Source organism: Halichoerus grypus, chromosome 7 (genome assembly GCF_964656455.1).
Source record: "Halichoerus grypus chromosome 7, mHalGry1.hap1.1, whole genome shotgun sequence".
Classification (NCBI taxonomy): domain Eukaryota; kingdom Metazoa; phylum Chordata; class Mammalia; order Carnivora; family Phocidae; genus Halichoerus; species Halichoerus grypus.
The window spans coordinates 118,353,839-118,381,390 of record NC_135718.1 but is presented as its reverse complement, the minus strand read 5'-3'; the positions used below and the strand labels follow the sequence as shown (position 1 = coordinate 118,381,390).

The window sequence follows — 27,552 nt, the reverse complement described above, 5'->3', positions numbered from 1 at the left end:
CCCCAAGAAAAGGGAGGCTCGCGAGGAGTAGCCAATATGAATACTTGTATGAAGTCAGCAAGTTGGTCACCCCTGGGAGGGGCTGGGTCCTCTTTCTTTTCTTACTTTCTTCTTTTTCAACATCACATTTACAACAAAGCATCTTCCTTCTGTTCCCATTTCTTGTGCCCTTTACGATGGCATGGCTCCACCTTCCACAACTCCCTTGGTCCAGGGAAAAAGAGAATTGGAAGAGGATGGGGAGTCCTCTGCCATTTTGCTTTTCTCACTGGGGCCACCTTTGACTTGTCTTGGTTCTGCTTTTCCTGAAATAATTGTTAGACGGGACTTTTGAAAGGAAATTGCTCTCCTCATCTGCCAAAATATTTGTTTTTTTAAACTAGGGGACAGATTTCCCCATTCTATTGTGACTCATACTAACATAAAGTGAAATTGTCCTCTGATCCTATGCCTACTTATGGAATGGGGAGGTGGCCCAGGAGTGTACAGAGCAGACAGGAAAACCAGCCTGGAATAGAACAGTTCCCATGAGAGTCCAGCATGGGCGGGGGTGTTGACTGAGACGGAGGGCTACCCAAAACAGAAGACAAGCACGAGTCATGCCCAGCATGACTATCCCTTGGTGACCCAGCTGGGGTGGCAAGAAGTCCCACTGGCCTTTGCTCTGCAGGCCCACAAAGGTGCCTCTTGCATCGAGCACAGTTACGGCCTCGGGGATGATGACCAGGAGGAGAAAGCAAGACCCAGGAGCCACAAAACAGCCTGAGAAGACAGAAGGTGACGACCTCTCCAGGACTAGGAAACATATTGTATTTCCAAATTCCAAGAACTTGGCAAAAGGAGAGATCATAACCATCTTTATTATTCAAATTCTAGAGGTAATAATCCTACACAACAGGGAACCTACTAGCTGCCAAAGTGGATTGAAGTGACTCCTGAGGGTGGCCTCCCTGCCCAGATCCGCTCAGGGCTCTGAGAGGCGCCCGCAGGAGTGTCCTGCAGAGCCATCCGCTGAGGACATGGCCAGGAGCTCCGAGGAGGTGACCTGGCCCCCGGTCCCCCTGGACACAGATGTGGAGGGAACCCTCCTCCCCACCCTCGGCCCAGATGTGAAAAAGACCAAGGCTCCTCCGTCGGCAGAGGAGGACGATCCCCGGGCTTCATCGGGGCAGGCAGCCGGCCACAGGGTCCGGCCGTGGCACTGGCACAAAGTTCATGGGGCACAGCAGCGGGCACATCTTCTCGTGCTCCTTCAGTGCCTCGCTCAGATGCTTGAGCTCCTCCGTCAGCTTCCCGATCTCTCTCCGCAGCACAGTGTTCTCTTGCTCCAGGCACTCGTACTCCTGGACAGAGATGCAGAATGCGTGAACTGGTTGCTGCAACCACATTCCCTCCCCCAGGGGGGGTGGGGGGCTTCCTCCCTAACCGCGCCCCCTTCCACCACTTTGCTTGCTTCGTGTTGCTCTCCTCCCACCAGGATGAAAGGTCCACAAGGGCAGGGCTGTGCTTTTTGAATCAACCTGACTGAGATACGATTTACATCAAGTAAAATACACCAGTTCTATGGGTCTCATTCAGTGAGTTTTGGCAAATGTCAACCAACGTGGATCAAGAGAACGTTCCCGTCACTCCTAAAAGTTCCCTCATGCCCCTGTGCAGCCCACCTCCCCTCCCCCAACTGCTGAGCGGCTCTCTGAAGATCTCTGTTGGGGTCACTGCTGTGGCCCCAGCACCTGGAACAGCGCCTGGAACATAATACGTGTTTGCTGACAGCATGAGTAAATGAATGAAAGTATCCCTTGCCTTGGCTTCGTCCCAACACTCATCTGTGAAGTTCCCACTATATCCAAGTTTTCAGAGGCTTACACCTGGAGGGGCTCAGCCCAACCCACACATTGCAGAAAACAGACATCCAACGTGTGCTGGGCACTCTCTTCTTCAAAGGACAGTCCCCGCCATTTCTGAGCTGCTCTATCAGAAAACTCCTCTTTGCACTGATACAAAATCTCTTGCTCCTTCAAACCCACCTATTGGGCTTGGTTCCACCTTATGGAACCACACAGAGTAAATTCAATACTTTTTCAACATCGCAGTTCTTGAAATATTAGGAGACAGCCCCATACCACTTCCCCTTAGGTATTCTCTGAGCTCAACTGTCTCAGGCATCCTGAGTTCCTTGGGTTTTAAGACTTCTGGTCCTTCTGCCCTCCTGGAGGTCATCCCAACACACACTCTCATCTGCCGGGATCTCTCTGAAAAAGTGTCATTCCCAAAGGGCAGTGCATGATTCTGGGGACGGCCTGACCATGCAAAGGGAGATGTATGGAGGTGGCCTGCCCTGGGGCTGGACCCACACCTGCAGCCACCTCACCCTGGGGAGTCTCCCTGAGCTTGCAGAGAAGTGCAAGTTTTGTTCACCTCTGCTGCTTCTCTGTCTATATTTGGATGATGACTGATGTTCTGAAGATTAAGTGTGGGCTCTACATCCACTTCTCCTGACTTTCACTCTGTTCACTTGGGCATCTTCCAGCCTAGCAAAATCTTCCTGAATCTTAATGTGTCAGTTCATGGATCATGATACTACACAGCTGTAAGCTGTCCATTAACTTGATAAGTAGGTCTTCCTTTTCTTCCTCCAAGTCATTGACAAGTTCTACAACACTTGGCCAATGGCAGAGCCCTAAGGCATGCCAATAGAGACCATCTCAAAGCTGACAATCTTATTTAAATCTTGCTGCAATTTTGTTTACCATGCATTTCCTGAGGTGGCAACCCAACCTTATTATTATCCAACACATCTTTTCTCTGACTAGTAAATTTTTAAAAATATCACTAAAAAAGTCTGATCTTTTTGCAGGCCTCTAAAGCACATGCAAATTCTCAACTCTGCCCCTTTGCTAATGCTATTCTCTTCCACTAGACTACCTTCCTCCTTTTCTGTGTGAGCCCAGCTCAAGCCCACCACCTCCAGGAAGGCTTCCCTGATCACAGCACCTAATGGAACCACATCCCTCATTATGTGTTCTATTCAATCTTGTATCCTATTCAATCTTACTTATACTAAATAAGATCGCTCCCCAAAGATCAGAAATGTATAGCACCTAGGAGCCTCTTCTACCCTCTCCTGTAGCCGTGCCTGATGGGCCACTGCCCAGTGACTCCTCTGCCTCCTTCTCTCACCCGCTTCCTTCCCTCCCCACCTCTAGGCACCAGAGGGGCTGCACACAGAGGCCATCTGAGCCCTCCCCAGGCAGGCCCTCAGGGTGGTCTGGAATACTCTCCAAGGCAGCAAGCTGCACCCTTCCCCCCCCGCCCCCCCACCCCGCAGGCTGTCCCAGGTCAGGCTGACTTCACTAGCGCATGGGCTCCATTCCGCCTTCAGCCCTCCTGCCAACCCCAACTCCTCACGCTGTCCTCTGGCCTCTGACAGGCTCTGGTCCTGGAGCCCGAATTCCACCTACATCGCAGCAACAAGCCCTCTGTGGGCCAGGGGAGCGTGTGAATGGGAAGACAGGGACAGTCATCGTGGGAAGGCTGCCTGCAGCAGCGGGATGACAGGCTGCAGCTCTGTGGAGCGCGTGTACACACACACACACACGCACGCACGCACACACACACACACACACACGCACGCACACGCGCGCACTCCACCCCGCAACTAGAAATGCTCTTCACCTCCCAGTAAAATGGAGAATATATGTTCCAATGGTCCATCCCCGCGTCCTCTCAACCAATAGGTTTCAATGAGCTAACATTTTAACTAGATTCCAAAAAACAGGAAAGTCTCTTGCTGTGGCAGAATATTCTATTTCTATATTAGCTTGTTTGCCCTTCTATATTTATCGAATTTTGTGGCAGGATGCCGTGAGCTTCTGAGCTTTATCTCTGAAAGCCATGAGGGGCCACACTGCCTAACGTCTTCCTGAGGTACCACTGCTTCCCCCGAACCCCAGTCCAGCAGGCCCCTCGTCTGCCTTCTCTGTGGGGACCTTCTCTTCTGGGATTTGACTTTTACTCATAAACCTGCTAAGGGACTTTCATGGAGCTGAGGGAATAAAAAGGAGAGAAGAAGTCAAGATCTTCCGGTGAGGCCAGCTCAACAAAAATAAAAGGAGTAGCTGGGACAGGTGGAGAGGAGGTGAGAGGACGCGGGGATGAAAGGGGAAAGAATAAGACCCCCTTGGGGCGCCTGGGTGGCTCAGTTGGTTAAGCGACTGCCTTCGGCTCAGGTCGTGATCTCAGGGTCCTGGGATCGAGCCCCGCATCGGGTTCCCTGCTCGGCGGGAAGCCTGCTTCTCTCTTTCCCACTCCCCCTGCTTGTGTTCCCTCTCTCGCCGTCTCTCTCTGTCAAATAAATAAATAAAATCTTAAAAAAAAAAAAAAAAAAAAAAGAATAAGACCCCCTTCACACCGAGAAGAAGGTACCTGGACTTGACATACGTGAAAAACATCCTACAGAGCACAGTGCCCCCCAAACAAGGAATTATCTGGCCCCAAATGTCAACAGTGCCAAAGTTAAGAAACCCTAGTCTGGGCATCTAAGAGAGGCTGACTGTGGAATGAGGGCCTGTCTGGGGGTATCCAGGGTCCAAGGATGAAAAACCGGCAAATGAGCTAATGTGGGTCCCCAGGACCAGAGATGATAGCGAAGGAAGAAAGGAAATGAGGGGGTGGAAAAGGCCATCAGGAGGGCACAGCCACACACAGACCCCATTTCACAAGCGAAGAAAGTGAAACTCTGAGAGGCGCAGTGACTTTTCCAAGGTCGTGCAGGCTTGGAACCTGATTTCAAGGTCAACTGCAACCCTTGAGCAAGGAAGTAATTCTGCTTTCACTTGGCAGGGCCTGGCCCCAAATTTCCCCGAAGTGCTTACCAGCAGTAAAGGGCTGTAAGCGCTCAGGATTTTACAATAAAGCCTATTCCCAAGCACTACTCTGATCTCCTTCCCAGCAGAAAAATTGTGTCATCAGGACGGGCTGTACAAATTGGTGTCATCATCAGTTTCTGAACTAAGGGGGGATGACATGAAGCATTCTCTTAGAACATGCAACATCTGAAGAAGCCATGACAACGCAGACCACAACCGAATTGCCCAAGAAATCTGTCAGTTGCTGACATTTGGGGTTCCTGAGGATGGCATCACTGCCTTCCTTTTCTGACTCAATGTTCTTTCTCAGTCTTACACCTTGGGCTGCCTGGCTCGAACCAGTCTGACCCACTTCTGAGACACCTTTCAGCCTGCTGTAGGGAGCTGGACTGTTCACGCGCGTCCCTATTTGTGGATGTGGACTCAGGCGTGTGCCTAATGTTCAGAGATGAATAGGGGCTGAAATCCCCATGAGAGGTGTAAGCGCCTCGACAGGACGATTTGAAAAGCCACAGTGAGCGCTGAGGTACAAAGACACACGTGAGGAACAGCTTCTCGGCACCACACCCGGGCTTCCAGCAACCACCTCTCTGAGGGGAAAACTCAGATTGAAGAGTGACCCCAGCCTCTCTCAGGCTCTCCGGGCCCTGCCCTCCACGGAGGCCCCGCCCTGACGGACTGTCCCCGCCCCCCCATGGAGAACTGGGAGCAGCTGGAGGTGGCCCAGAGGCTTCTAGGAGCTAACACTGGCGGAGGTTTCTCAGGGTGCTGGAGGTAAGGGAGGCTCAAGGTGAGTGAATGAGGTGGGCAGGAGAGAAAGGTGGGAACTCTAAACAAGCTCTAAATAGTCCCCTTCGTGGTATGCAAGATAGGCAAATAAAGATCTTGAATTCTTTTGAGATATGCAGCAATGCTACGCCACAGGATGGGATAGAGAAAGGACTGAGTATAGCCCTTCTCATGCGCTAAGCTCCAGGGAGTGGCGGCGGCCCTGGCTATGAGGTGGCAGCTTTCTGCACCCTTTAGAGTCTCTGAGAGAGCAGGCCTGATCCCAGGTTGGAGCAGTTTTCTGAGAACTGTGTCTGGTCCTCGCTTGCCCCATCCTTGACGTGGCCTGGAGCCCAAGGGGGCCTGACGGGCTTTTCTGCCATGACCCTGAGCAGTGTGCTAGGGGCTCTGCCCTCAACTCACTCCTTGGAGCACAGTAAAACAATTCTTCACCACATTTTTAAACCAGATACCCCACCCTCAATATGCAGATTTTTTTTCAAAGTTAAAAAAAAAATACTCATTTTTTTTACTATATTTACCTTTTTTTTTCCTATGTTGGCCCCGCAGAACATAGATCCCCATAACTGGGATGCCCTCCCTGGAAGGAGGTGAAGAATTAACAGCAGAGCTATTATTCGTGTGCTACCCTTCAGCCCAGAGATGACATTCCTTCTACCTTAGGATTGGGATGTGTTTCCATTTTCCTGAGCCAGCCACCTGCTTCCCCACCTCCCCTTGTGACCAATAACACTAGTATGTAGCTAGGGACAGTAAAGGTGTGGGCTACAGCTTTGGGGTCTGCATATGGATGGAGCCACTGTCCTGGCCTCCTGAACACTGTGTTTCTCAACAAGACTGGCCTTGATGAGGTGATGTGCCAGTGGTGGGTAAACCTGATCTAGTCTTCTGGCTCCACAGAGTCAGAGAAGGGAGTATTCTCCCATGGAGGGACTGGGTTTCAGATCAATTAGTCCCATTTCCCAAAAGAGCACCTGGCATAATTGGTCATGTGACACAGTGTATGGACAGCAGAAGAAGCCAGGAACCCTACAGAAGGGCCCCCCACCATGGTTCTAAGAGGGATTGGGCAGGAGTAAATGTGGTACCACCCCTAACTTTCCCAGGCATCTGGCTCATTTGGGTATCAAATCCAACAATGACAGATACTGAAAGAAACCCATCTTCTTTGACACTGTAGTATTTATGTTACCTTCTGAGGTGGGCAGAATAAAGGCCTCCCAAACATGTCCCAAAGATGTCTACATCCAACCTCTGGAATCTGTGACTATGTTACCTTATGGGGCAAAAAAGACCTTGCAGATGTGATTAAGAATCTGAACGTTGGGAAGATTATCCTGGATTATGCAGGTGGACCCAATGTAATCACAAGGGTCCTTAAGGAAAGAAGAAGTCAAGAGTCAGAGGAGATGTAACAACACAACAGTGTCAGAGTAACGCAGCATGAGAAAGACTTAACGAGCCAGTGCTGGCTTTGAAGATGGAAGGGGACCATAAGCCAGGGAACACAGAAGCCTCTAGAAGCCAGAAAAGGCAAGGAAATGGATTCTTCTCCGGGGCCTCCGGAAAGAATGCAGCCCTCTTGTTAATTTTAGCCCCATGAGACCCATTCCAGACACCTGACTTCCAAAATTGTAAGATAATAAATCTGTGTTGTTTTAAGCCACCAAATTTGTCATAATTTATTACAGAGTCCATAGGAAAAGAATACACTTTCCTTGAAAACTCTTATGCTTCCAAAAGTAGGAATGAGATCTTACTCCTCTCTGTGACCCAGCAGCAAGGACTTGCCCATGGTGGTGCTAACAAATATTTGTGGAATGAATCTACTCACCCTTGCTCCATGGAAGGTCTTGTCGATGTCATTTAGCCACCACCACGGACATAATCACTTGGGACTTACAACTGAGTGTCCCCTAGTGTTTTCTTATATTAATGCACCTGGCTTGGACGAGAAGCTTCTTGAGGGGAAGAGCCCTGGTTGCCCAGCTGGCACACGGGGTCTGAACGCAGGGCCATGCGCTAATTGAGCCGCAAGTGCCTTCTGGGGTTATCTGGTAACATGAGGCTAGAACCAGGACTGCTTCAGGAGCAAGGGGGAAGGAAGAAAGGAGGCAAAGGACATCCCACCTCTTCTTTGGAAAGTTTACAGGACCAATTCAGGCTGGGAAGGACCTTCTCTGATTCTTACCTGAGGATCCTATCTCTTTTTAGGGGCCGGCCTTCCTATTTCCAGGAAAGAGTCTGATATTTGTAATTTATGCCCACTGTGAATTTCTATCAGTGGGTCACCTCTCCCTGGAGTATATGCATCCTAAATCTCTTCTCAGTTCACTGTGAAAAGGTTTTCAGAGATCGTTTTCCCCCCTCATAACACCTCGGTATCTGCTATGCTGTCAATGCCCCCAGACTCACCTTGCTAAGATAAGCTGTGACAAGAGAGCAGGCAGGGAAGGGCTAAATTAAAATCCTCAATTATTCACACCAACCCTGTCTAAAGGTGAGAGTTCAGAACCGTCACCAATTCTTTGGACAGATGCTTGGATGCCTTTGAGGCCAGTGCCTGATAGGGCAATTCTCATGTCCTGGCTGTGAGATTACGCGGGATTATGCACAAGGGTAGAGGAAAATGGAAGAGTTCAGGATAAACCCCAGGTTCCTGATGTGGGTGATGAGAAAGGTGGTTAAGTCCATTAACTCAACTTTAAGACAGTGAGAAGAGAGAGTCTCAGGGTAAACACACATATCACGGTCACGTTGCATCCAAGCAGCCTGCAGCAGACCCATCTGGACACATCTAAGCAGACACTGGAGATACAGGTTCGGGGGTCTGGATCTGAGGTCCTGCCTGGAGCAATCAACGTGGGGAGCTAATGCTGAGAGAACAGATTAACAGATCATATCTTCCAGGGTGGGAAGGAAAAAGGGCAGGGTCTGAAAGCGTGGTCAACATCAACACTTAAGAGAACTGACAGAGGAAGAGAAGGTAGCAAAGAAACTGAGAAGAAAGGTGGTTAGGAGCGTCAAGTGGGAAATGCGGTCTCTTAGAAGCTAAAGACCTTGAAAGAAGGTCTCAGAGAGGGGGTAGGGTCAACGGTGTCAAATGTTCCAGGAAGGTCACGGTTGATGAGTCTAGAAAGAAGCCCCTGGATCAGGCAGTGCCAAGGCACTAGGGCTCTCCGTGGGAGCAGCTTCGGTAGGAAGCTGTGTGTGTGCGCGCGCGCGCACGTGGGCGCCTGCGTAGGGTGGTGTGCGTGCGTGCGCGTGCGTGCTGGGTGGGGAGGGGTGGCAGAAACGCTAGCACGGAGGACTGGGCAATAAATGGCACTGAGCTCATGGAGACAGAGGGTCTCTCTGGAAGGAGCAGGGAAGGGAGGAAGGAAAGAAAATAAATGGGACAGTAGCTTGAAAAGGAAAATGGGATCAAGAGGAGGTTTTGTTTCATTTTGTTTTGATTTATATTGAAAGGAACTTGAGAGTGAGGAACAACCAGCGGATGAGGGAGAAAGGTGTCAGTGAAGAATCAGAATACTGGGCTGGAAGGACGCAGTGAAATCAGACGTATGTGTCCAAACTGGTGGTGACCGGGACATGACCTTAGGGCCACCACCACAGTGTGAGGGTGGAGGCTGGCTCCTCTCCGTGGCCCTAATGGGGCTCTGTCCCAACCACAGGCTCACCTCGTGGAGTTTGTCAGCCTTCTGGGTCTGCTTCTTCCGACTTCTCTGAGCAGCAACTCGGTTTTTTTCTCTCCTTCGGACCTTCCGGTCATCATCCTCTGGGCTCTGGGGGGAAATGTCTGGTTAGGTGTGCTGTCGGGGCGCCTTGCTTCACCCTCCTCTGTCCTGTCTCTTTCCCCAGCATCGCTTCACCATTTTATTTGTAGTCCCGGCAGTGCTTGTTGCTACATGGGTGGGACAGCAGTAGCCCCTTGTTCAGCCATGTGCCGTGGCTGAGTTTAGCTGTTCATCCCCATGACCCCCTGAGAAATGTGTGGTGTCACTGCCATTTAAAAGATGAGGATAAGAAACTCAGAGGGGGTAAGGAACTTGCTCCAGGTATCACAGCTAGTAAGTGGGTAAATGGGAAGTGGAACTCAGGTCTGTTGGACTCCAAACAAACGTTCATAAACCTCTACCCCACAGGGTGTGTGCCTGGAAGAGGTGCACTGTGAAAGTCCATCTGCGAACAGGGAAGGCAGAAGGCATGTGCTCTCTGGAACCGGCTGTGTGCAGGCCTTACACCACCACACACAAACAGGTACTTTTGATACTGAATGCAGATTTTACACTGGTAACTAATTGCAACCACACAACTCTACCAACACACCAGATGATCTTAAACACCACCTCGTTTGAACAATGCTTGATGGACATTTTGTTTCACAGGTCGGAGTGAATCAGAAAGCAAACTGATGATGTGTCTTGAAAGCTCTCAGCTCTATATGAGATTTAACCAAACCTAGTTGAATCCTTCAAGAGTTATCCTGAAACAGGCAGGCTAAAAAAAAAATGTACCTACCAAGGTAAAAACACTTCCATTATAGAAAAAAACATGGAGAAGTAGAGAGTATTTGCTTTCCGGAACCCTGTGAGAAGGTACCAAAGGGGCGGGGAGGGGGTATACTACTTTTAAACAGTTTAAAAGCCAAGAGGTTAGTAGGATACAAACACAGGAAAGCTACTCAATTATTAACATTAATGGAAAACAAATATTGATAATATAAAATAATGGGTAATTTCAGTAATTTTATCTGGTCTTGTATTCCAAATATGGGAGACACTTATCTTCTCCCCAAGTTCCAGTGGGTAAAGAATTTTCAGTATGTGGAAGAATATAAGCCTATAGAAGGAGACAGATGAATAACATATATATAAATAATATAACAAATTGATGTGGTCTGGAAGAAATGCTTAAGGGAACAGGCACAAGGTGTTAAAATGTAGTTTTTTAGAGGCAAAGAAGCCTTGGTTAACATAAACAGAACACCACAGGGGCAAAATGTGGTGTACAGGACAGAACTTTAGCTTTAGAAATACATAGCCACTGGTTTTGTCTCTTACTGTCAATATAGCCTAGGGGAAATGGCTTAAATTCTCTGAATGTTCAATTTTCTCATTTATCGTTAAGTGTGAGTCATTCATTCTTTCAATAAGTATTAACTGAGTACCTGCCATGTGCCAGGCACTGTTTTAGGCACTGGAGATGCATGCCCTGAACAACTGATCCGTAATCACTGCAGAAATCATTCTAACAGCCTAATGCTTGGGACTAGCATATGATAAAATGAGATTTTTTTTTTTTTTAAAGATTTTATTTATTTGACAGAGAGAGACACAGCGAGAGAGGGAACACAAGCAGGGGGAGTGGGAGAGGGAGAAGCAGGCTTCCCGCAGAGCAGGGAGCCCGATGCGGGGCTCGATCCCAGGACCCTGGGATCATGACCTGAGCGGAAGGCAGACGCCAAACGACTGCGCCACCCAGGTGCCCCGATAAAATGAGATTTTATCCTAAAGCTCCCAGCACATGGTATACCCTTAGTAACCTCTGTGGAGGTTGCTATTTTTTGAGTCTCCCATAGTGCTTGTCACCAAATCATGCCTTTTTGTTCACAATCAAAAAGTCATAGAGCCCAAGGAAAAAACCTGCATCCTGCTCTCTGGGAGCAGACCCTGTAAACTGGATTTATCACCTATCACACCTGATAACCCAGCAGTAACATTTAATCAAAACAGAAAGAGGGAAGCAAAGTGTTAAGATAGTCATAAGTTATTAACTATATCTTAATTAGTCCTCATAAAAATCTCGAGAGGTTATTATTCATTTTACAGGTGGGGAAATTGAGGCTCACAGTAGTTAAGCAAAATGCCCAAGGCCACTCAGCCTGTGTGGTAAAACCGAGGTCCAAACTCAGAAATGTGTGACTCTCTAGCGTCACCTGATGACACTACGTGCCAGGCATCGAATTGGGAAGGGGGGCTGCATAACGATGAAGACTGTACAGAACAGCAGAGTGGGAAGTTCTCTGATGGCCATCCCCGCGGGCAACTTTATCTCAGTTTCCTGAGTACGCAGTTGTAAATGTTGCCGAGCACAGCATGGAGGGCTGAATGCGGGCCGAGGGGTTTCCACCAGCAGCGGGGTTGGAGTCCTCCCACTGTGGGCCCCCACCCCGCACCCTTAGGCTGATGGGTCCCGAGTTCCCCATTCGGACGGTAGACGTTGGGAGTGCCTGGATACGAGCTGCTCCTTCGGGCCTAATTTCCCCTCTGCGCACGCTGGCGCCCGGGAAGGGTCACGCGTGCCGCCGATGGGGTGGCAGCGGGCGCCAGCGCCAGGATGGCGACACCGGGACAGCGCGGATCCCACGTGCGGGGAAGCGTGGACGGTGCCTGGGCGTCTGCGCCCTCCGGTCTCTCCGCTTCCCGGGGCGCAGAAGCCGGGTCACCGTTCCGGACGCGGCGGGCACTGTGCGTGAGCTGGGGACCACCGGGCAGAGGCGCCCGCGGGGTCCCCGGACCCACCCCGCGCCCCCACTCCTGCCGGTCTCTGGCTCCCGCAGCTCCCTTCACCCCAGCACTCAGAGTTCACCACCCCGGAGCCCCAGACCCACCTCCTCGTGCCCCTCGGCGTTCCCATACCCGCATGCCCGCGGGCCTCCCTGAGCCTCTAGGCCACTACCTGCGGCTGCGGTTGGTTCCCGGGCGCCACGACGCTCCTCTGCAGGACGCTGCCGGCCGCCGGGAGCACTTGCGACATGCCGGGCGCTCCTCCGGCCCGGCCCGCCCCGCCGCGCAGCCTCGCGGAGGAGCGGCCGCGCGGCCCGCCGCGCCCTGCACGCGGGGCACTGCCTTACCGGCACTCTCCGGTCACCCGCATCCTCGCGCCCCCGCACCTGCCGGCCGCCGCCCTCCGCCCCGCCCCCTCGGGCTTCCCGCTCTCCCGGCGCGTGCGGCCGCGGCACTGCCCGGGTTTCCCCACCCCTGGCCGCGGCCCGCCGGCCTGCGCGTCCCCGAGTCTGCCCGCCCCTCCTTCTCTCACTCCCGCCCCGTTTCCTCCTCTCCCCGCCCTCTCGCCGCACCTCGGGGTCCCAAATCCCACCCCTGCCGCGGCTTTCCGCTGGGCCCCTGCGCTTCGTGGAAGTCACGTGGTGGCTCCGAAACCCGGGAGGGAACGCGAAGCCCCCCCAAGAGAGGTGACGCTGGGGCGGTTAGGGGTTCAAGGAGACGCAGCGCAGCCTTTGGGGTCCTTCGGCGGCTCTCGGGGAACTCAGGCTGAGAGACACAAATGGGTGGCTTGGGCGGGGCGAGGGGGTGTTGTCTCCCGGTCCCATTTCGGCATCTCCCTGCGCACCCGCCTCGCCTCTCCCTAGCGCAGGGATCACACTTTCTCGGGACTTTCTTCGGGGCGATCGGTCACCCAGGCGCCACTCTTCACTCCTTCCTCGACCCGCGGCTCCCCTGCCCGCCAGGCGCAGGCCAGGGGCCGGAGGGCCAGCTTTGCCGGGTCCCGCTGCGCACCCTGAGAGCTGCGGCACCCCAGGGCCTCTCTGCGGGGGACATGTGTCCTTCTTCCCACGGGCGCCGCAGGGCGGTGGGAGAGAGCGAGGCGGGGCGGCCCCGAGGGTGAATTCCCTCCGTGTGGGGTGGGGAGGAGGAGGTTGTCCTGAGAGCGAATCTGCCACGGTGGACGTCACTGTTGACAGGATCTGAACCTCAGATGCTTTTTCTTTTTCAAGATTAAAGTGGATGCTCTGCGTGCCTTAATGCCAAACTGGGGACGGGGTAGAGGTATTGGAGCGTTCCCCTCCACCTGCCTGCCAGTGAAAAGATACAAAGTCAAGCAGTATCGTACTTGGTCCCAGCAAAGAAAAAACGAGCGGTTTCGGGTTTGTGGTCGCATACTTACTGCAAGCCCCGAAGGAAAGATAACCGCGAACCTAGATGGGCGGGTGGGAACCAGCACCAGGAGGTCAGACTTGCCTTCCGACTGTGGTCGCTTAAGTCTTGAGGCTCGTGGGCAGCGGCAGGGGATGGGGGGCGGGCACTTCGGGCTCTCAGTCCAGGGCACGTGGCTCTCCGCCAGGATTTAAGACCCTGGCAACAGCTTTGAGACGCAGCTTGAGTGAACTTGATTGCCTGGCGTGGGGGCAGGAAAATAAGTGGACGATCTTGTCTGTGGGATCAGGGGCTTCGACCGACCAAACAGAGGGGCTGAGGTGCCAGGCAGCAGGGAGGACTGCGGGTGGGAGCACCTCTTTCTAGGGACAGTGCCATACCCCTAGACCATCAGGGCTACACAGCCGAGCCATCTCTACATTAGGTTATCCGCCTAGATTTATCTTGTCATCTCTCGTTTATCCTTGTCATCATGCTACCTCACTCATGGTTGCCCCGGAGCTATTACTTTTGCAAACCACACAGGTACACGGTGTTCCTAGTACAGCGCTACACACACACACACACACACACACGTGCGCAGTAAATTCATTGCAGTAGGTCGACTGAGAGCCCTCAATTCCTGGAAACATAAGGACTCTAGCAAGATAGGAAAATCTCTGGGTCAAGTGGTCTTGAATTTTCAGAAGTGCTTTCATTCTCCAGTGCTGGTTAGGAAGGGAAAGGGTAAGGTGAAAGCACAGCGGACATTTAGGTGCAGTCCCATCGTGCATTCTGGGTATCGCCACTCTGCTGTTCCCACGGAGCCACACCACCCCCTAAGTCCTCTGGGGCTGTACCTTCTCCTTCGCTCCCCACAGAGCCTGGATCCAAGTCCCAGCACACGAGAACTCTTCATATAGCCATAGGCCTACTCTCTTACTTCATTCACAGGTCTCTTAAAATATAAAGGAGGAGTCTTGGTTAACTAGCAAGCATTTAAGGAACAGGTCAATTGACCTACCTATTACACATCAAAATGAACGGATTAAATAATTAGATACAGAGAATAAAATCAGGGAAATAAAACAGAATTAAATTCTTTATTAAAGCCCTGGGATTAAGGCATCATAGAATTTTCTAAGACATGTGACAGGAGATATCATATTGGAAAGATCTGAACTGTACAAGAATGTTCAAGTCCTGGGGTGCCTGGGTGGCTCAGTTGTTAAGCATCTGCCTTTGGCTCAGGTCATGATCCCAGGGTCCTGGGATCAAGCCCCTCATTGGGCTCTCTGCTCAGCGGGAAGCCTGCTTCTCCCTCTCCCACTCCCCCTGCTTGTGTTCCCTCTCTCACTGTGTTTCTCTCTGTCAAATAAATAAATAAAATCTTTAAAAAAAAAAAAAAGAATGTTAATGTGCTTTAGATGAGAGCATGCCCAGAAATTACAAAGAGATGGGGAAAAAATATTCACAATAAGCTATGATAAAGGGTTAAAATCTCTGCTATATATATAGCCCATGAAAAGGAATAAGAACAATATTGAGACAGCCTCTCAAAAGTAAACTGCACAAGGGACATGAACTGTTATTTCCCAACAGAGGAAATTATCAAGGAAAATAGATACAGGAAAAAATATATATTAGCATGAGAAACATTTAAAAATATTAAGTTAGCAAAATAAAAAGTATCAAATGTTGGTGAGAGTGTGGTGAAATTGCTGCTTTCATATTTCATTGGCATTGTTGTAAATTGGTACAAACTTATTGGAAAGCAAATTTATTGTCATTTTTAAGAACCATGAAATAATCATCGCTTTTGACTTCATTTTCCTTAGAAAAGTTCTAGAAAATCATCATAGGAAGATCACTGTAAATACTAAAGAGAAAAATACTATATGCACTGAAAGCTCATATTTTTAAGAGTAAAAAATTATAAGCAACATAAATGTCCAATTATAGGGGAATGGCTGACTAAAATATGTTTTAGTCATGAAGTAGAACAGTATGCATCTTTAAAATTACAAGCATGCAGACAGATTTGCCACATGGAAGATTTATTGGATATAAGATAAAGTGAGAAAAAAAATCGGGTTACAAAAAGTGCAAGTATAACACGTACAAAAAATGTGTAACACTACTATACTATATGCTTAAAAAATGGTTAATATGGTAAATTTTATGCTGTGTTTTTTTTTTTACCACAATGACAAAGTATATGCATATAAGAAAAAATTGGAAGAGAATAGAACAAAGTGGTAGCTTTTCTGCTGTGGTGGTGGGATTATAAGTAATTTTCCTTTTCCTTTTTTTTTTTAACTTTTTGGAGAACATTTTATTATGTTTACATCTTAAAACATTTTATATTTACAAGCACTAACTATTGCTTTCCCTGATACTAAGCTCATTTGTCACACCAGAATGCCAACACCTCTTTGACCAAGTGGGATACTCTACTGACAGCCTATTTTCTTGCTTTTCTGTAATATTTTCTGGTTCATTTTATTCTAGGTCAGAAGGAGAAAAAACAATGAAAATGAAGGAAAGAGAAACAAGAACAGACATTTCAAATGTCTCCTTTTCTTCTTCTGCCTTTCCTTTTTATCCGTAGTTTTTCCTTTGAACTGGGGGAGAGAAATTACAAGGTTTGGCAATTTCCTATTACTACCACAATGACCCTGGATTACATCTATAGGGACAGGGGGTGGTGGTGCAGGAGATTTATAGCTCAGTGATCAAATCCTCTGGGGATTCACTTCATAAGGTAATAGTTCTTTATAAAAACAAGTTGCTCACATGCTAGGAAACCCTGTCACTACTCACTCTCTTTTAGGGAAACTGGCTTTCCAGTAACTATATTTTCCCTGCTCTTTCTCAGAAGGTGATCCTGTGGGCTTCTGGTGGGGCTAGAGAAAGGAAAGTTTTTTTGTTTTTGTTTTTTTTTAATTTTAATTTTTATTTTTATTTATTTTTATTTATTTATTTGAGAGAGAGAGAATGAGAGACAGAGAGCATGAGAGGGAGGAGGGTCAGAGGGAGAAGCAGACTCCCTGCCGAGCAGGGATCCCGATGCGGGACTCGATCCCGGGACTCCAGGAGCATGACCTGAGCCGAAGGCAGTTGCTTAACCAACTGAGCCACCCAGGCGCCCGAGAAAGGAAAGTTTAAGGCAGAGACCCCTGTGCTTACCAGAAATCAGTCATTGTGTCAGGCAATGGATAAAGCCAAGATCCACACCTCAGGGAGCTCACGTTCTAGAGGAGGGAGATAAACAATAAACAAAATGTAGTATTTAGCGGGGGGAAATGTAGTATTTAGATGGTGGTATGATCTATGGAGAAATATAAAGGAGGGATGAAAAATAGGGAATAGTGAAGGCAGACCAAGCAAGGTTCTCCTGAAGGAGGTGAGAGAGGGGGCCATGTGCATATCTGGGTAGGGGTGATCCAGGCTGCATGAACAGCAAGTGCCAGAGCCCCTAGGAAGCATGCCTGACCATTCCAGAAACTTTAGGACACTGGAGTGTAGTAAGGAAGGGCATACCAAGAGGTGAGGTCAGAAAGGCAACGGGGCAGGCTTTTACTCGAAGCGAGATGAGAAAATATTGGACTTTTGAACAGAGTGTGACATGATCTAACCTTGTATAGGATCCCTTTGGGCTAGGTGTTTAAAACAGCCCAACAGGGGTAAGGAAGAAACAAGAGGTGATGGCAATAATCCAGGAGAGTGGGGATGAGGGCTTGGAAGATACTGAGAGCAATGGGGGCCAAGACACATGTGCCAGGAAGTCAGTGTGCATAGGCTTACAGTTCTTCACTTGGGCAGGCCCCTTTCAAGACCCAGAGGGGGCCTAGCAATGTGTTCATATGGTGATAGGCTGTAATAAATTTGCAAAAGTGGGATATTTTAACTACAAATGGTTAAGACCACTGTCTCTTTTCACCCCAACCTCCCTTCACGTCTGGTGGTGTTGAACTGGCTATGGGCATCTGGGGGACTTTGCCAAGGAAGGCTCATCAGAGCTGTACTTCTGTATTGGGATATATGTATGTGGTTTGCAGTCACTTCTGTCTAGAGTCATATTATTGCAAGCTGTATGGCTGCCAGGAATATCCCTACTGCCCACCATGCTAACTCACCTGAGAAGGTTCTTTGTACTGAGAAATGAACATTTTCACACAGCATCAAACCAATGTGGATGGTGGAGAAACGTTTGAAATGTATGGCCCCAGAAGCAAATCTATGAAAATTCTCCAGATCATCACACATGCAAAATTGTAAGCAGGGGATTGAGTTCTTGTGTTTGTCTAGTCAAAACAGCATCCTCTCCTGCCAGGAATGAAATCAACAATACAACTTATATAAATATATATAAATATATATATATATATAATAAATATAAATATATAAGTATATATAAGGAGTGTTTACTTTGCTAGGTGGCATATTTTATAAAGCTTGATTATAACATTTTAATTGTTGTTTGGAAATGTGTTCTGGAATATTTTCAATAAAAGTTAGAAAATACAGACTCCTGATTTGTTCATATACGAATGGCACCATCCTTTACCATTTCTAAACTTATTTATGTATTAAAGAACTGAGAGAAAAAATATATAAAATTAGTGAGATGTAAAAAAGGGTTGAAGATAAGCAATTAAAATCAATGGAAAATTTTCTGACATGAAAAAGCAATCTGTAAAAACAAATTTCAGATTATACTATAAGCAAAGACATCAGAAGAAAAGATAAGTGTCAGATGGAAGCAATGAACAGGCTCGTGTATGGTCTGATGATGCAATAATGAAGTAGAGTGGACCATATACACAATGGAAAAACATTTACCATTTTTGCTGCTCTCGTGTTGAAACACCGACATTGATGAGGATAATGTGCCACTACAGTGAGGACGTCAGTAATGATTGCTTGATGGGTGTCACCAGTTCTAAGAACATTTAGGATGAATTCGTGGAAAACAAAAGGAAATGCCCTGAAATATTACAACTCACACATTAAAAAACTTAAGAGGTTTTTCCAAATGTGACAATTCTAAAAAATGACATTACTAATAATGTGTTGTGAAGGAAGTTATCTGAATATTTTTAAGTCAAATTTTCAGCCACATGGAAAGACTGGATTATCTTTCTACTCCAATTATAGAAACACTACATTACAGGGGCGCCTGGGTGGCTCAGTCATTAAGCATCTGCCTTCGGCTCAGGTCATGATCCCAGGGTCCTGGGATCGAGCCGCACATCGGGCTCCCTGCTTGGCAGGGAGACTGCTTCTCCCTCTCCCTCTGTCTGCCGCTCTGCCTACTTGTGCTCTCTCTCTATCTCTGTTAAATAAAAATCTTTAAAAAAAAAAAAAAAAAAAGAAACACTACATTACAGAAGCCTTGTCTTATGAAGAAGAGAACAAAGAGTATGCAGCTTACAGTTGTAAGAAAAAAAGTATTATAGAGGTATGTCAGGGAGGTAATTAAAAATAAGGTATTTTTCTGCTGTTTTTGGTATTTGTCAGTTTTTTTTAATTTGTAATTTATTGTACATTTTTTTAGAATGAGAAAATTCCTTTCCTGATGTCAGCCCTGTTGTGTGATAGCCGATGACATTGTAGTAAAGGTAAGCAGGTAGCTGGCTAAGAGTCAGCTAGCTGACTTTATAACCTTTGATATTTTTATGATTCTTGGTCATACATGATAATAAAATCTAGAGTTGACTGGAAAGCATACAAAAGAGAAAGACTACCCATTATCCATGCACCCACCCATACAGAGATGACTCTGTTAATATTTTAGCATATTGTGATAGTCAATTTTATGTGTCAACTTTACTGGGCAAAGGGACACCCAGATAACTGGTAAAACATTATTTCCGGGTGTTTCTGGAAGAGATTAGCATTTGATTCAGTAGACTGAGTGAAGAAGATCCTGCTTCACCAATATGGAGATTGTCCAATCCATTGAGGACCCAAATGGAACAAAAGGGTGAATTCCCTCTCTCTTTTTGAGCTGGGACATCCATCCATCTTCTCCTGCCATTGGACTTCAGAGCTCCTGAGCTCTTCAATTTTGGTCCTTCCGACTCTGGGACTACTTACACCAGCAGCTCCCCACACTACCCCCAACCCCTGGTTCTTAGGCCTTTGGACTCTGACTTAATTATACAACCAGCTTTCCTGGTTCTCCAGCTTGAAGATGGCAGATTATGGGACTTCTCAGACTCCATAGCCATCGGAACCAATTCCTATAATAAATCCCCTCTTATATATCTCTCTATATATATCCTATTGGTTCTGTTTCTCTGGAGAGCACTGACAAATACACATATATTACCTTCCCACATTTTTTAATGTAAGGATATACACATATATGTGTTTACATGCATAAAACCATACTCCAACTTGCTTTTTCCCTTGAGAACATCATAAACCTCTCTCCATGACAATAAATATGCATCTACATCATCATTTTAAACAGGCATAACCTCCCACTATAGAACTTTACCACAGTTAATCTACATATCTATTACTTCACTCTGTTGTTTTCAGTTTTTCCTTATATGTGAACAACGTTGTTACAAATATCATTGTCTTAGTCAGCCCGGGTTGCCATAACAAAATACCACAGACTGGGTGATTGAAACAACAGAAATGTATGTCTCACAGTTCTAGAGGCTGGAAAGTCCAAGAACAGGTGCTGATCAGTTGAGTTTCTGGTGACTCTCTTCCTGGCTTGTAGATGGCTGCTTTCTCACTGTATCCTCCCATAGTGGGGAGAGAGAAAGAGAGATGTCTCTCTCCTCCTCTTCTTAGAAGGCCATGGTCTTATTAGATGGGTGCCCCACCCTTATGACCTCATTTAACCTTAACTACCCTCTTAAAGACCTAATCTCCAGCTATAGTCACATTTGGGACTAAGGCTTCAACATATGCATTTGGGGAGGGACACAATGCAGTCCATAGCAATCATTGTACTCACATAGTTTCACACCTCTCTGATTATGGCCTTGGGTTTAATTCCTAGGAATGGAATTGCTAATCAAAAGGAATATACCTACTTTCAAGGTATTCGACCTATATTGCAAAATGGCCTTACAATTAATAGTCCTTCCAGCAGTGTATGAAAATCCTACTAGCTAATTAGGGAACATTTTTAGGTGAGCTACTGTTCAGGGTCAGAAGGATTGAACTTGTTTCTCGGGTCACTTGTTGGACTCCTGGTAAAGAAGAAAAAGAAAAACAGGAACAGATAAATATAAGATGAGGACCTGCCCCAAAGAACCTGTCAAGGGTTGTTTTTAGCAACTTCCCTTCCATGGCCCCTTCTAGAAACATCCACTCCCTGAAACTGTCTCCCTGGTGCCTAGGATTCCCCAAGAGGCATGCAGCCCAAGGCGAAGCTCTGGACTCTGCAGCCCAGTCAGAAACACATCACGGCATTTCTTCCAGCCAAACTTCCCACCCCTCAGGCTTTTCTCTCCCTCACTTCTCAGAGAGGAAAGACAAAGACAGCAAGTCAAACCTGGGTGTTCATAGTATCTCTACTGAAGGTATTTGCATTTCAAAAGGAAAAAGTATTGATGATGCATTCACACAAAGGACAAATATCAAATAGTGGAATTGTAGGCTCCCTAACTCTACCAGTGGGAAGATATTTGGAGAATGTGATTTAATCACACTGTGTTAGGCTACTACCCTCTTACTCCTATGTATAGAATTGGCACTGAAAAAGGACTGACTCTTGATTTCAGCTCAGGTTATGATCTCAGGGTTGTGAGATCGAGCCCATGTCGGGCTCCACTGCTTAAGATTCTCTCTCTCTCTTCCTCTGTCTCTCCCCCCTCTAAAAAAAAGTTTATGTATATGTAATTGTGTCAGCTGCATCATCAGGTATGACCTGAACAGTGAGGACTCCCTTTTTTTTTTCAAGATTTTATTTATTTACTTGAGAAAGAGAGAGAGTGAGAGAGAGGGAGCATGAAAAGGGGCAGAAGGAGAGGGAGAAGCAGACTCCCCATTGAGTAGGGAGCCCGAGGTGGGGCTCAATCCCAGGATCCTGAGATCATGACCCCAGCTGAAGGCAGACACTTAACTGACTGAGCCGCCCAGGAGCCCCAAGGACTTCCTTTTTGACTAGGCATCCATGAGCACCGAATCTTCCATTGTTATATAGCTAATAATTGGAAGGCTTGGCCAACAACTAGTTTTGACTGAGTATATTTCAAACCTCCACTGCCTGCTTACTTTTGGTGCCAACACCATGGGATACATTCATATCACAATAACCTCTGCCCTGCACCTTCACATGGCAGGTGAGTTGGCATGGTGGGTGTTAAGAGTATCCTGGAAGCCATTCCTACACCAGTCTCCCAAACTAAATGTATACCAACCCAAATCCCCTTCGCTGTCTCTCAACAATGTACATGGTCATCCCAGTGCCACCTGACAGGAAAGAAAATATGCCAGAGAGAAAGTTGGAGTGAAAAGAAACCACAGTTTTAATTAACTGCAGTTAAAATATCTTTCCTTTGCTAATTTTATGAAAATATATAACCGAGTGAACATAGTGCTATGATCCCTTCTCGGGCCTTGGAAAGATCTAAGTGATGGGCTCGCACTTCACTGGCTTCAGAGTAAATCCATCTCTGCTTCTATCTCCAAACTTCTCTGTAATTCCTCCCTCCTTTCATTCCCTCCTCCCCCCACATCCTCTTTTGCCTGGACCATAGAACAGCCCTATAATAGACCTTCCTTCTCCTGCTCTCCTGAGCCTCCCGCCCATCTAAAAATGCAAGTTTGCCACATGACTCTTATATTTAAAACCTTTCCTTGTTACCAGGTGTCCTTTGTCACCAGGATGAAGAACTACTCTTCTTGGCTTCCGTGGCTCCCTCCACCTCTCCAACCTTCTCTTGCTTCTTGGGCCATATCATCCTTTATGCTCATGTAGTAGGACTGCTGGGGATCCTCCAGACCATGCCGAGTGTTCTCCACTCTCTGTGGCTTTTGTCTTTCTGTTTCCATCTTCTTTTTTCCAAACATATCCCCTTCCCACCCCTAACTCAGTTGGCATGATGAACATCTACTCCCTTTCATGGTGTAGCTTAAGCATCTCTCCCTCCATAAAGACTTTCCTTGATGATCAGAATTAGCAACATATCTTTTTACTCCACTACTTTATGAAGTTCAAATTTTTTAATTTACATAACAAATACATGAATACACTCTCATTGTAAAAAAGGGGAGACTCAACCATTATGGGTAAATTGAATGTTCACCACCGCCAATGCCAGTCATTAGTTGGGTGTGTGTCTTTCCAGCTTTTATATGTATTAATGCCCCATTCCTCATTTATACATCTTTCTTCCCCTACTAGATTAGAAAACCCAGGAGGGCAAAGGCAATGTCTTATTCATCACTCTATCCTGACTCCCCAGCCCAGTGCTTGGATGTAGGAATAGCCAGCACTAGAAATGAAAGCACTGAAGCAGAGAGCTTAAGGAACTTGCCCAGAAAAGTGGTAGAGTTGGTATTCAAACTCAACTAGAACATGTACTCACTAAAGGTTTAATTGATTAATATATAATGAAAACCCACATTGGGACAAGTAGCATTTGGATTAGAAGAGTTGCCCCCAGAGAAGGTCCACCACATACCATCAAAGCAGATGTGAGTGTGCTTAATGACCACCATAAGCACCATGGTAGCATATTTCACAAAAAATTAAATGATTGCTTTTTTTTTTCCCCTCCAATTTTGTTTCCTATGGAAAGACATCTAGTAAAAGTTTTCACTAGTTATACAATGCTAGTATCTAGGGCAGCCCTAAGTTAGAGCATACCATGAGAATTATAATAGTTTAGTATCTGAAGAGGTTGCTCATTATTCTCTTTAAAACAATGAGTAAGACATTTGTGACTCACTTTTTAAAATAATTTAACTCACTTCCTATACAACCTACCACTATCTACAACTAATTTGTAATTTCCTTGGGGGCAGCTCTTTCTTATTTTGTCTAACACAGAGCTAGGTTCAGAGCACTAGTCATACATCTGCTGAATGAATAAGCTATGAATGACTTCCACTGACAATGCAGTAGATTTCACTAGATGGAGAACAATAGCTTTGATAGTCCCCGAGACATTCAAGATGAAATCTTTTTTCTCTCTTAACAATCACCCATGCTCTTGGCTTGTTTACAGCTGAAGAGCCTTAGGTTTCTGTAAGAAAGCAGCCCAAAGTCTGCTTCTCAAAAGAAGCTGGGCTAGTTCCCTTCTAGACGTCAGGTACACAAAATTGGATTAACCTTTATTCTTGGTCCCTTCTACTCTGTCATCATTGGTTCATCAATGGATTTCTTTTAATTGTTTATTACTTTTTAAAATTTATTAATAACATAACAAGCATCTCTAAATCCACCACCTGGGGTGCCTAGGTGGCTCGGTTAGTTAAGCGTCTGACTTGGGCTCAGGTCATGATCTCAGAGTCCTGGGATTGAGCCGCGCGTGGGGCTCCACGCTCAGTGGGGAGTCTGCTTGTCCCTCTCCCTGTGCTCCTCCCCCACCCCACACTCATGCATGCGCTCTCTCTCTCTCAAATAAATAAATAAAATCTTAAAAAAAAAAATCCACCACCTAATCCAAGAATCAGTACACTGACAATCTCTCTCATTCTCTTTTATGTTCCTCCCTATTCCATCCCTTTCCCCCTTCACTATCCTAAATTTTGTGTTTACCATTTTGTTGTTTTGTTTTGTTTTTTACTTAAATTTTTTATTTGGAGATATTTTAGATTTGCTTGCAGTGAGATCCCATGTGCCCTTTACCCAGTTTCCCCCTGTGGTAAAATCTTACAAAACTGTGGTACAGTATCACAACAGAGACTAGCATTGATACAGTCAAGATATAGAACATTTCCATCACCACAAAGATCATGAGTGTTGGCAATACCTGCCATGGCCACAACCACTGCTATCTCACACTTGGTCCACCCCACCCTTAATCCCTGGCAACCACCGATCTGTTCTGCATTTCTATAATTTTGTCATTTCAAGAGTGTTGTATAAATGTAGTCATACAATATATAATCTTTTGAGATTGACTTTTCTTCATTCAGCATGATTTTCTGGAGATTCATTCAGGCTGTTGCCTGTATCAGTAGTTCATTTTTGTTGTTGCTATTGGTGAGTAGTATTCTATGGTATGGATGTACCACAGTTCATTTAACCATTCACCCACTGAAGGGCATCTGAGTGGTTTCCAGTTCTTAGCTATTATGAATAAAGCTGTTATAAGCATTTGCGTATAAGAATTTGTGTGAACGTGGGCGCCTGGGTGGCTCAGTTGGTTAAGCGACTGCCTTCAGCTCAGGTCATGATCCTGGAGTCCCTGGATCGAGTCCCGCATCGGGCTCCCTGCTCAGCAGGGAGTCTGCTTCTCTCTCTGACCCTCCCCCGTCTCATGTACTCACTCTCTCTCATTCTCTCTCTCTCAAATAAATAAATAAAATCTTTAAAAAAAAAAAAAAGAATTTGTGTGAACGTAAGCCTTCATTTCTCTGGGAAAATGCCAAGGCATGCAATTGCTGGGTCATAGAGTAATTGAATGTTTAGTTTTTCAGGAAACTGTCAAAGTGCTTTCCAGAGAGGCTGAATCATTTTAAATTCCCACCAACAATGTATGAATATCATTTTCAGCATGCTCTCCAGCATTTCATGTTGTTACTATTTTTTATTTTAGCCATTTTGATAGATGAGTAATAATAGTTCATTGTGGCTTAAATACGCATTTCCCTAATGGTGAATGATGTTGAATATCTTTTCATATGTTCGCCATCTGTCTATGCGCTTCAGTAAAATGTCTCTTTATGTCTTTTGTCCATATTATAATTGGGTTGTTGTTCTTGTTTTGCTGTTAAGTTGTGGTCTTTATATATTCTTTTTTTTTTTTTAAGATTTTATTTATTTGACAGAGAGAGACACAGCGAGAGAGGGAACACAAGCAGGGGGAGTGGGAGAGGGAGAAGCAGGCTTCCCGCTGAGCAGGGAGCCCGAGGTGGGGCTCCCAGGACCTGAGCCGAAGGCAGATGCTTAATGACTGAGCCACCCAGGCGCCCCAAGGTCTTTATATATTCTTGCTACTAGTCTCTTGTCAGATGTATGGTTTGAAAATATTTTCTCCCACTTTGTAATTTGTCTTTTCATCCTTTGAACAGGGTCTTTTGTAGAATAAAATTTTAAATTTTGATGAAGTCCAACTTACCAATTTTTCTTTTTATTGATCATGTTTTTAATATAAAGTCTAAGAACTCTTTGACTAGCCCTAGATCCTAAAGATTCTCTCTTATTCTTTTTCTAAATGTTTCAGTTTTTGCATTGCATTTTATATTTAAGTATGTGATCCCTGTTAATGTCTCTGTAAGGTATGAGTCTTAGTTAGGGCATTTTTTTTGTGTTTTTTTTGGGCTATGGATATCCAACTACTCCATTTATTGAAAATACTGTCTTTCCTCCACTGAATTGCTTTTGCATCACTGTCAAAAATCAACTGAGCATATTTGTGCTCAGTTTTGCATTACTGACAAAAATCAAATGAGCATATTTGTATTTCTGGGTTCTTTATTCTGTTCTATTTATATATGTGTCTCTCTGCCAATACCACATAGTCTTGATTACTATACCTATAAAATGTCTTAAAATTTGATAGACTGATTCCTGCCAGTTTCTTCCTCTTTTTCAAGATTGTTTCAGCTATTCTAGTTTGTCTTTCCATATAAATTTTAGAATAATCTTGTGTATATCTACAAAATCCGGGATTTTTATAGGAATTGCATTAAGCCTATATATAAATTTGGAGAGACTTGGCATCTTTACTAGATTGAGTCTTCCAATCCATAAGCACAATATGTCTCTCCATTTATTTAGAGTTTTTATTTCTTTCATCAGCATTTTGTAGCTTTTAGCATACAAGTCCTATATGTGTTTTGTTAGATTAACACCTAAATATTTCTCCTTTTTTTTAGTTATTATAAATAGTATTGTATTTTAAATTTTGGTGTCTATGTGTTCATTTGATTTTTGTAGGTTTATCCTGTGTCCTGTGAACTTGTTGAACTCACCTATTAGTTTTAGGAATTTTTTGTAGATTCCTTGGGATTTTCTATGTGAACAATCATGTCATCTGAAAATATGGACAGTTTCATTTCTTCCTTTTTGATCTGTATACTTTTTATTTTATTTTCTTGCCTACTGCACTGACTAGAATATTCAGCACTGTGTTGAATAAGAGCGAACTTTATTACCTTGTTCCAGATCTTATAGGGGAATGCATTCAGTCTCTCACCATTAAGTATAATGTTAGCTGTAGGTTTTTTTGTAGATGTTCTTTATCAAATTGAGGAAGTTCCCTTTTATTCCTATTTTTCTGGGAGTTTTTATCATGAATCATTATTGAATTTTGTCAAATAGTTTTTCCACATCAATTGATATGTGTGATTTTTCTCTTTTAGTCTGTGAAGTGGATTATACTGATTGATTGTCAAATATTGAAACTGACTTGTATCTCTGGAATCAACTCTATTTGGTCATGGTGTATATAATTCTTTTTATATATTGATAAAATCTGTTTGCTAATATTTTGTTAAGTTTTTTTTTTTCTATATTCATGAAGTACTGACTTTGTCTGATTTTGGTATCAGGATAATACCAGTTTCACAAAATGAAATGGGAAATGTCCCCTCTTCTATTTTCTGGAAGAGATTGTATAAAAGTTGTGCTAATTCTGCTTTAAATGTTTAGAATTCCCCAGTGAAACCATTGGGATCTGGAGATTTCTTTGTGGGGCGCTTTAAAATTACAGTTAATTCCTTTAGTAGTTAAAAGGCTATTAAAATTGTCTGTTTCATATTGGGTGAGTTCATATTTTTCTAGGAATTGGTCCCGTTTCATCTCAGTTGTCAAGTCTATGTGTGTGTAATTGCTCATGGTATTCCCTTATTATTCTTTTGATGTCTGAAGG

The 27,552-nt window shown here is 45.6% G+C and overlaps 1 protein-coding gene across 1 annotated transcript; it reads right to left on the bottom strand.

Annotated features, from left to right (window-relative positions):
* Window positions 1-840: 840 nt before the first annotated feature.
* On the bottom strand, window positions 841-12,562 carry BATF3 (basic leucine zipper ATF-like transcription factor 3). Its single transcript, XM_036109762.2, has 3 exons — window positions 12,339-12,562; window positions 9,338-9,442; window positions 841-1,343 (listed from the first exon to the last, which is right to left on the bottom strand). The coding sequence occupies exons 1-3, from the start codon at window positions 12,414-12,416 to the stop codon at window positions 1,161-1,163; spliced, it is 366 nt and encodes a 121-aa protein (XP_035965655.1). The 5' UTR covers window positions 12,417-12,562; the 3' UTR covers window positions 841-1,160.
* Window positions 12,563-27,552: the final 14,990 nt, after the last annotated feature.